Source organism: Arachis ipaensis, chromosome B9 (genome assembly GCF_059453495.1).
Source record: "Arachis ipaensis isolate K30076 ecotype BB chromosome B9, ASM5945349v1, whole genome shotgun sequence".
Taxonomy (NCBI): domain Eukaryota; kingdom Viridiplantae; phylum Streptophyta; class Magnoliopsida; order Fabales; family Fabaceae; genus Arachis; species Arachis ipaensis.
In genome coordinates this window covers 5,671,827-5,682,668 of record NC_142444.1, presented here as the reverse complement: position 1 = coordinate 5,682,668, position 10,842 = coordinate 5,671,827, and the positions used below count along the sequence as shown (strand labels likewise).

At 36.2% G+C, this 10,842-nt stretch overlaps 1 protein-coding gene across 2 annotated transcripts; it reads right to left on the bottom strand.

Annotated features, from left to right (window-relative positions):
• Positions 1-523: 523 nt before the first annotated feature.
• On the bottom strand, positions 524-5,599 carry LOC107616513 (putative disease resistance RPP13-like protein 1). Of its 2 annotated transcripts, none has more exons than XM_016318459.3 (5): positions 2,163-5,599; positions 1,772-1,858; positions 1,483-1,545; positions 1,329-1,388; positions 524-1,051 (listed from the first exon to the last, which is right to left on the bottom strand). In XM_016318459.3, the coding sequence occupies exon 1, from the start codon at positions 5,457-5,459 to the stop codon at positions 2,220-2,222; it is 3,240 nt and encodes a 1,079-aa protein (XP_016173945.1). In that variant the 5' UTR covers positions 5,460-5,599; the 3' UTR covers positions 524-1,051; positions 1,329-1,388; positions 1,483-1,545; positions 1,772-1,858; positions 2,163-2,219. The 2 variants fall into 2 exon arrangements, with proteins under 2 accessions (XP_016173945.1, XP_020967922.1); XM_021112263.2 differs by having other exon boundaries at positions 905-1,032.
• Positions 5,600-10,842: the final 5,243 nt, after the last annotated feature.

Sequence of the window (10,842 nt, the reverse complement as noted above, 5' to 3'; positions counted from 1 at the left end):
TATACTATCTCTCTTTCAATTCATTTATAAGATGTTAAGATAACTATAATTTACAAAAAGTTTATTTCCATTTTTATTTATTTCAGTATACCAATTTTTTTCATCGTTGTTATGTTATATACTGTGATACTATAATTTGTTCTCAAATAATATTTCTTTTCCTTGTACTACATAATTATTAAGAATTACGGTATTAAAATAATACATAAATTAGTCGCGCGAGTCTTAGTCTAGTTTCTAATTAAACGGTTACTAGTTTTCTAATTTATGTTGATGAATGATAAAATTACAAGGATGAGATTCTTAGAACGCCATCATAAGAGATACACTACACCTTCTCACATGTATGCAATTGGGCACATGGATCTCCTTGCCAGTTTCTGATACGCTTATAGAGTTATAAGAATGGAAGGAGCAAGCTTTAAGTTTAGACAAAATAACAAGTGTTTATTCATATTGATAATATAGTTCCTATGGACATAATAGGTATATATAGAGCAAACAAATTTACACCATAAATAAATAGTGAGGAGAGAAAAAAAAAATATATCCAAACACTCATAGACCTATGCAAAGTACTCTGCTACAAGAAACCTCAGCCTTCAAAGGTTAACTGTCTCATGGTAGATACAATCATCTTCTCATCTAAACATAAGAAAATCGGTCTAAAAACAGGTAACATTATAAAAAGGATAATACAATTATACAATGTAAAATTTGGACTGGATTTCTATTAGTTATCAAATTCAAGGGAGACATTGATAGCCGGACAAATTTGAAAAAGATATAATAAAAATGAACTCTATTCACTGATCCTCTCCACCAAATCAGCCACACAATGAGCATTTCAATGACTTTTACTTAACACAAAAAAGCGAAACCTCAGACACAGAAGTTTGTTTTTCGGCTTCCATTGAAACAGCAGAATGAGACGAGACATAGCACGTATATATGGATGATCCACTTTGATGTTCCATTTGTGAGTTCAGCCATAGATCAATTGAAGTTACTCTGGTTGAATATAAGGTTAGCCTGGTGAAATCCAAGAGTACTGTAACATCAACAAATAATTCATACAATAAGTATAATGTCACTTTCGATATAGTTAACAAATAACACATCACTTATCCACAAAGTCTTGAGTGTCTGAATTAAACATCATGCTTGGGCATTAAAAATTACAAATTATAGACTTGAAAGACACCTGAATATATATACATTTGGAAAACATATAATAACTTTTGGAGAGAATGAAACAAGTACGAGGAATGATGGAAATTATAATTAATGCATAACATGGACACAAAAAGCTATAGACTGTACGTAACCTTGATTATTTGCTTTCTTTGCAGCAGAAGCAAATTCTTTAAGTTGCTCCATTCATAAACCTGAACAAAGCAAGGTAGGATTATAAGGTCAATAAAAGTGTACAGACAGCACAAGAGGTAGTAGCATCGCAAGACATGGACAATGCAAACTTACCTCAGTGCACCCAAATTCTCACGTTGCCTCAACCATGTGTTAATGTTGACTCTTCAATCTTCCCTATTTATTGAAAACCAACATTTCATTTCTTTTAAAACTCACAAACTATATGACACCCTATGACTATGAGTATATCAGAGATTGTTGATAATGACATACAGAAGTATATTGGGATACTAACATTTGGTTTTTGCATAAAAAAGGTAAGCCTTTTTCTTGCTAATTGGAAATTGGAATGACTTTTCACAAATATAGCAAACTTATATATATTTCATGAAGTACGTACCCAACTGTATGCCTCTGACCGCTCTCATTGCACATTCATTTGTGTAAAATCAGAATCAATCGTAATTGGAATCAACTCTGTCCGGGACTGAAATAAACCATACAAATACTGTAAGCAATAAAGAAGCCATCATGAAAAAAGTGTACTTTTTGTTCTTTACTAAGCATCTAATTTGTTATCCTTAAAAAATTGGCACCCACATAAGAACAAATTATTTAAAAACTAAACTTGTAGTGAAACGGGTACCTACAGAGAAATGGCTAAGAATGAAAAGATAATAAAATTGTGTTGGTTTATTAATTAACAAGGGAATGAAAATGGGTGATGCAAAAAGTTAGCATTGTAATTGGAGAGCACTGAGTTTAGGGAAGATCAGAGCAAAAACACTTACAGTCGTAGAAAGTATCAAAACGAATCCGTGGGTATTTCATCTTTTCCAGCTTACGAGTCAAAGGCGGACTTGACTATGCAAACCCTTTGATGTTATCCACCTCGCTAGTTTCTCGCATCCCTTGACTTGAAGAGTTTTCAAACTCGCCGGGAGGCACTCGTCAGCAAAACAATCAATTTCCGGGCAATCGTTTATACGCAGATACACCAGGTGGGGCGCAGCCAACCCTAGTGCGGGCAAGGATACTAGTCTGGGGCAGTGTAAGATGCATAAATGACGGAGACCTGGAAGAGCCTGTGGCACCTCAACACATTTCATGCTTGGACATTCATTAATTATCAATTTCTCAAGATTTGGAAGGGGCCCCAATTGAAACGACGACAGTGAACCACACCCCTGTACATGTATCTTCGTTAGTGAAGCCGGCAAATAATATGCTGAAATTGATATCAGCGAGTGACAGTTCAAGATTTGCAGAGCTTCCACACGTAGCGATTGCAGGTGGGGGACCCACTCCAATACGGGTTGCGCCAGCTGGGTTTCTGAAATCTCCAACATGCGTTTCGGCCTAGATTTGCCAAAACATAATTGTTGAATCTTGGGAGCCCTCGGCAGCGAACATACAAGCTCTGAACATTTAAAAATGTGAAGTTCCTCCAGAGCAGGAAGGTGAGCGGGCAGATCTCCACTTAACACAGGACAGTTTCTTATTGAAAGGATTCTAAGCTCAGGAAAACCATCAAACTCATCAGGAAAATGCCACTCCCGCCAATGAGCCATCTTCTCAATTTTCAGAGTTTCAAGACATTTGAAAGGTGTCTCCTGCTCAAATGATCCACTATTGTTGTAAAACGCCAAATCAATTTTCTCCAACCCATCAAGTTCAGAAAACTCCAGATGCTGTAAAGAGGGTAACTGTCCCAGTGAAGGAAGCTTACAACAATTCTTACAACGCTGCAGACTCAATTTGGTCATACTGGAGTAGCGAGAAAGGCCTAACCAATCTGGGAATGTTTCGCCCCGATAACCCTCAATTGATAACTCTTTCAAGTTTTCATGGGGTTGTAACTCCTCAAGTATATGCCTTTCAGTTTCGACATCCATGTAACCTCCTGTAAACCAATACAATTTCAAAGTGTTGATGTGCCTCTTGTTACCCATCTTTGCCTCCAAAGCTTCATCACTATTCTTGACGTTCTCCAAGTTGAGAATGTCAAATGAGCCGTCAAGATTGTCCAGTGTTCCCAATTCTCTTATTCCATTCTCTTCATGCTCGCCGATGATATAATAACTTAGGAAGTTTAGATGCTTTAGCTTGCTCATTTTCTTCGGCATCTCTTTCAGACGAGGAACACCTCGAATATCAAGATGTTGTAGGTTCACAAGATCTTGCATGCAGCTGGGAAGCATCTCTAACTCATAACAATCCCTCAATATCAAAGTTTGGAGATTGTATAATTTACATATTGACTCTGGCAATGTCACAATACGTGCTTCAGACAGATTTAAATAACGCAAATAAATCAATTCACCTATTGATTCAGGCAATGACTTTATACGAAATGACAAAACTCTCAATTGTTGTTGTAAGAGCCAAGGAATGCTTTTAACATCAATTGATTCAAGATATTCATACCAAGTAAAATCTAAAGCTGTTCTCAAGTGTACTGCTCTCTTACAGGCCTCTCCAAATGACTTGTACGTGTTGATAGTGATATCCGAAGATCCTGAAGAAAAGGACAAATGACGAATTTTGCTATCTATCCCCTGTAGATTCTTAAATCCCTCGAGTTTGAAATAGAATTTCCCAGCAAAGAACGTTGCTAGATCATGCATGAGATCATGCATTACAAATAAACCTCTCTTAGTACTAGAAGGTTGAAAAAATGACCTTGCAACTAATTCATCAAAATCTTCACAACCAATATTTTTTAATGTCTTGTCTTTCTTTGGTTGTAAGAGATCTTCTCCCATCCATAACAAAATTAAATTGTCTTTCTCAAATTCATAATCTTGAGGATATAATGAACAATAAACAAAACACCGCTTCAAATGTGAAGGGAGATAATGATAACTGACTCTTAATGCTGAAACAATTTTACTGTTGGAGAGTTCCCAAATTTTACTATCAAGTACATTCTTCCAATCCCTTTCATTATAGTTGTTGCGCAATAAACCCCCAAGTGTCTTCACAGCCAAAGGTAACTGCTTACACTTTTCAACAATTTTTCTACCAATTATTTCTAGATTTGTATATTGTTTAAAATTAGTAGAAACAGATGAATGCTTCAAAAACAACAACCAACAATCTTCCTTCGACAATAAATTTAGTCGATAATGTAGATTATTTGGTGCAAACACAGAAGCAACCTTTTCATCACGGGTTGTTAGGAGAATCTTACTCCCATTATTCCCACACCGAAAAGGTTTTAGGAAATCCTCCCACAGCCACATGTTCGGTTGATCATGCCAGACATCATCTAAAACAACCAAGAAGGTCTTTTCTGTCAATTTTCCCTTCAGATTAGTCTGAAGTAAATCAAAATTATCCTGGTCACAGGGAGAAGAATCTATTGCCCCTATTATTGTCCTTGTAAGACGAACAAGGTCAGGATTTTCAGCAACACACACCCATACTCTAGTGTCAAATTTTTCCTTGACTTTGGCATCATTGTAAACCAATTGAGCCAAAGTAGTTTTTCCTATCCCGCCCATACCCACAATGGGAATCACAGTCACATGTGATTCAGCATCACAGGTATCATCTAACAGCAATTTGATTATGTTCTCCTTGTCTTTGTCCCGACCAAATATGTCAGGACTATCGAGAGACGTGGATGGAAGTCTCCATGATGTGTCCAACTTGGCACTCTTGTTCAGACCAAGTTTATCTTTTCGTTCAACAAGAGACTCTAGTGTGCTTTCAATGACATTGACACCACTATCTTCAATACATGAATCAACATAGTGAGACCAGGAAGAAGAGTTACCTTGATCCCTTGGAGTGGCAGTGGCAGCTTTAGTGGCGAGTTCATCGAGCAAGTCATCAGCCATATAGAGAGCATCTTGGAGATCAACAAGCCACTTCTTCACTCTATCGTTATCGAACTGCTTCAGCTCAGCATCATCAAGCACAGGTTCAACATCACACAGATAATCATCCGACTTTTGAAGGGACTTCCGAGCAGAGTAGTCATCTTTGAGGATAGAGTCACCTTCAAGTATTGAAGACAGCTTCTTTGAAATAGCATCAACAAAAGAAGAGAGATAAGGTCCACGTTCATGTTTTGCAGCCATGATTTAAAATCAGGTGCCGCAGATGATGAGAAAAGAATGAAAGGGGTTGAGGGAAGTTGTTGTAGCTAGATTGATATAATGTATTCAGGTCTCTGGGTTTTCTCAAGCACAAAGGATCTCAAGTATATGCGTTTTGCAGTGAACTATGAATGTTCTTTGCTTAGCATTATATACTTGTATAGTGCTGAAACATGTGCAATAATTAATTAATTAATTTATAACATGATAAGCATATTCGTATATACCTAAATAATTGTTATTTGTTTATGTATAACACAACAAAACCAACCTCAACCCCGCATTAAAAAAGTTACATGTGAACAAATCAAATCCAATTAAAAATCCATTTTAATTTTTTATGCGTCATTTTATAAAGTTTCACTTTCATATTATCAATCTTAATTCTCACACATAATAATATAGAATTGTTTCTTTTAAAGATTTATCATTTTATCAGTCTGGAAAAAGAATATTGATATATTGAAATAGTTTAGTATAGATAAAATACTTGAGCTGAATTTATAAATTAAATGTGCTAACCGAGGTTAATTCGCTTGGTTAGACAATAAGTAACTTTTATCTTTTTTTCTTAGCTTTGACACTCAAATTTTATAAACTAATTAAACTAAAATACTAACTGAGGTTAATTCACTTGGTTAGAGTAAGTAATTTTGTCTGCTTTTTCTCAGATTTTAGACTCAAATTCCATTGTGTTAAAAGACCGAAAAATTTTTATTTGCTGATCAACGGCAACCAGCTACTAGAAAGTTTTGACTTTCGTTTCTTCGACAATAGTTGTGTTCACACCTATTTATTTTTTTAACATTTCTTTGAAAGGTGCTTCATGATAAATTAAGAACACCTTACAGATAGTCACCCAAAAAAAATAAAGTAAAAAACCACTTGCAAATAAAATAGCAACTTAAAATTTTAAGGATTTGTGACACCTTGGCTCAACATAAAAGAATTTAAAATCCTTCCAAGACAAAGAAATGCTAATGGTGTCTCCTTAGATTTCTAATTTAATGCTAATGGTATGTTCTAGTGATTTGAGTTTGTTGCGTCAGGGATTAGCCTAGGAAAAATTTTCCTTTGCTGAAGGGCAACTAGTTGTTGGAAATAGAATATTAATATTAATTAATATACGAATCTATTAAAGAATTTTACCTTTTTTTGTTAGTGTTGAGCCTAGTTTAATTTTGGGTTAAGTTATGATGATAAATATTGTTTTGGGTTGAAAGCTCAATATTGTTTAATGTGTGTTTTATTGTGGCAAGCCCATTAATTCTCTCACAGCCAAACAATGCTACTTGTTTATTCCTTTGATGTTCCAAGTAAATGCACAAGCCCAATACTTCATCCTTATTACACCGTTCAGCAAAAATGAAAGGCTATGCATTTGGCAAAAGAAAAAGGGCAGCTGTCTACATCACAAGTAAAACAAGACAGCTGGAAAACAAAGAAAGCAACAACACACAAGGACAATGCCACTACACAAAAGACATCAGCAAATCAAAATGCAGAAGATCATTAGCAAGTTTGGAAGAGCAAAACAAAAATGCAGAGCTATGGACAGCAGTTGAAATGGCTCAAAAATGGAAGTGCTTTGCATGCCAAAGAAGATAGTAGCTCCAAGGACAACAGAGGTGGGTGGAGCAGCTCCTCCAACAAGCAGCGTTAGTGGAGCAGAATGGAAAAAGGACAGCTTGCTAGTTGTGTCAGCTCAAACGGACAGCAAGAACAAGCAAGAGGATGAAGCTACAATGAAGTCAAGTGGAAGATATTTAACAAGCTTCACTCCACCATTTCAAGTTAAGAAAGAGAGAGTACATACTCAGAGCACCATCTCTAAAACAGAGCTGAAATATCTTTCTTCTACTCAAGCTTAATTCTGATCTTTGTGTTATGGCTGTCTTGCGTTGTTTTCTGTTTTGAGAAAAGGCAATTATGTGAGGTTCAAAAGCCAAGAGAGAAAAGGCAAGAGTGATGCAAAATAGCCACAGTTTTCTTATGTAATTTGAGTGTATGAACTAGGTTTAGTTCCCCTTGCCAAGTTGGGTTAGCACTTGGTGAGAATTGAATCTGTGTAAATTCCCCTTCCAAGTTGGGTTAGCACTTTGGGGTTGCTAAGCTTTGGTATAGAAAGCTTGGGGTAGGTACTAGTTGAATTAGGGAGTAATTCAATAGTATTGGTGTATGTAATCTGAAGATTATAGTAAAAATTCTACAATGGTTTGTGGTGGAGACTAGATGTAGGATTCATGGCACTGAGAATCCGAACCAGGATACATGCTGGCCCCTTTCTCCTCTTCTCTGCTCTTTTAATGTTCTGCGTATAAGATAATTTCAAATAATTTCCTGCAACTTAAGCTTCCACTGCAACAGAGTTTGAAACTCTAAATTTTAAGCTAACTTGATTCAACCCCCCTTCTCAAGTTCATCTAGAACCATCAGTTAGGAAATTTTATTCGGAGGAATTTTCACTCGATGATTGTATTTGAATGTAGGTCGAAGAAGTTAATACAAGTTATGATTCAAATAAATGTGATAAACTGATAATGAAAGTTTAGATAAAAAATTCGATGACAGGCTTATCTTTTTAGAAGTTTTGGTTGAAACCTTTCGAATATTCTTTTTGTGGTTGTTTGTGTTGTACTGTGACTTCAAATTTTCTTTTTGGGGCCTTTTTTTTTGAGCCCTCAGTAGTCTGGAGAATTTTTATTGAAGAATTTTTAATCTCATCTAAGATGCGATTATATTGAGAATAATACTTAGTCCACCATTCCACAAAAGATTTAGTAACAAATAAACTACGCACGTAAAGAAGACGGGAGTAGTTATTTCAGTGTTGATGATTGACGGCGAGACAGTTCTCGATGTTTTTCTTCGATTTGAATTTGATATGACAAAGAGCTTTGTCATTTCGAGGAATAGGTGAAGGGATAGCTCGAGAGAAGCCCATCTGTCTAGCAATATAGTAGGAGACATAAAGGGTTACCTTGAACTGTTCTTTCTTATATTGAGGTAATCCAATCGGAAATACCTGAACAGCAAGGAGATTTGTCCAAGTTGTGTTGGCCACTTCATTTTCTTCATCATCGGATGGAAAGAAAAGACATTCGAACCTTGCTGGTCCACAATTTCGACGTAGAAATGGAGTGAACATCAAATTATTGTTGTTGAAGCTCTTGCAGGAGTGAAGGAGAGAGAAGACAGTCCAAAATAAGTCTTCAATGGAATTGGTATTTTCAAAATTTGGTTGAAAAGGGGCCAATTGAAACCCTTCAATATGTTATTTTTCTGAAGCATTACTCCCATCTTGCTTCATGTATTTTTCGAAAACAACATTCAAATAGAGTTGTAAAAGCCAGAGAGGACCACCTACACTTACTGATGAATTATTTCGAAGACCATCAACTAAATGTCCCAATTCATCGTACAAATTCCCTAGAATCAATTTGGCTAAGTTGAATTTGTAGCCTTCATGCAATAGGGCAGCTAAAGGGAGAAATAACTTTTGCATTTGAATGCTTCTTGAATAGAAAACGATGGCATTCAACCAGTAATACAGGAACGCCACACTCTCTTCATCAGTCACGGGGTCGTCTCCATGTCCCATATGGTGACTGATGAAATCGCTATAAAAGTTCTTTTGGGCTATCTTATAGGTTCGATCTGGATGCATATCACATGTTACTTCGGGGAAGTTTGTTGGGAGGCCAGTAATGACGGCCACGTCGAGTAGTGTGGGCCCTACCATTCCACAGGAAAGGTGAAAGTTATTAGTTGGTTTGTTCCAAAAACATGCAGCTGCTCCAATCATTTAGTGGTGTGTGGTAGGTGAGAAATGAAAAAGATGGAGAAGATCATGAATGCCTAGTGCCTTCCAGGCATGACTCTTTGTGGTTTCGAGACGTCGATACTAAGCTCAAAAATCAGCTCCTCGAGGGGTGACTTTAGGATTATTTCTGAAGGATTTTTTGGGGTCGATAAAAGAGGCAATGAAAAGATCTTGTTTGATGAGTAAATCTTCAGCCGCAGCATTAGGAAAGAAATCGAATTTCTTGCTGGCACGCTCCAAAGTCTGAATAGGGCCAACGAAGCAGCACGTTTCATCATCAACAATGAAAGGGATAAGAATCATCTTGTTAATAGGCAAAAGTTGAGGATCTTCAATGATTTCGTCATTAAATTGGCTCAATACTTGCAGATTTGGTTGTTTAAAGGTTTTGGTTGCAAGTCCTTTGTCTTCATCTTGGTCAATGGGGTTTGTTGGAAAGAAGAAGAAGCCATTGATGGATGTGAGTAAGGTTTATTGGTGTTTGAGTTGGTTGCAGAAGGTGAAATTGTGTGGGAGAGTTCAGAGATGATAGTTTTAAAGAATGATGGTTTTTGAAAGGAAGGATATTGAAAGATAGAAAGTTAATGGTGAATGATGATGGAAATTCAATTCAGTAAAATAAAAAAGGTGTTCTGCGGTTTTATATGTTGAAGTTTATACTTTGAAATTGGGTAACTTCTTGAAGAAGGTAAAGGGGTGGAAAGAGAAATTGAGAGTAGTGGGAAACGTGTCGGAATAGCCACGAATAAATGAAAAGTAATGGATTTCATTTATGGTTAATTAATTTTTCATAATGATAAAGATCGAGCAATTAGGATTAAGTGTTTTTATTTTGAGATGATATTGAAAAACACATTAATTTTTGGGGGCAATTTGTTAGTAAAAAATAATTAATTTCGAAGGAAGGTTAGATTCGAGATTTAGTAAGCGCGTGTCTTAAAGAAAAGGGCTGCATCGAGACAAAGGCCAGCAAACTCGACGGAGGTTAGCTGTGTCGAAGAAGAAGTTAACAGTGCAATTTGTTTGTCGGAAAAAATAACAAGTCGTGAATTTTAAGGTAGAGAATATCTATTTTGATTCATCGAGGATGGTCAATCGATGAAGGAGTGGATTCTGATTGACCAAAACTCATCGAGAAAGAGTGAAGCAATTGAAGGAAGTTAATAAGTGAAGATAGTTGGTTGCAGTTACAGACAGCACTCAACGAGTAGGAACGGTTACTCATAGATTAATATACGTGGAGGTTACATTTTAATTTGATTGGTTGAAGATTCTTATAAATAGAAGAAGACTCGAAGAAACAGGGGTTGGAACTTTATTTCAGAAAATACTCAAGCACACTCATATCCCAGAGACTTACTGAGTTTGCAATCGAATTACTTTTCTATAGGGTTCCTTCCACTGAGTTTTATTACTTTTTTATTTACGTTTTCTGCGAACTTTACTTTCCTTGCAAATTTATCTTTCAAGCAACATTTATTTTCTCTGTCCGACTTTACCTTCCAATATTTTAATTTCCATGTCAAAAGTTATTTGATCTAA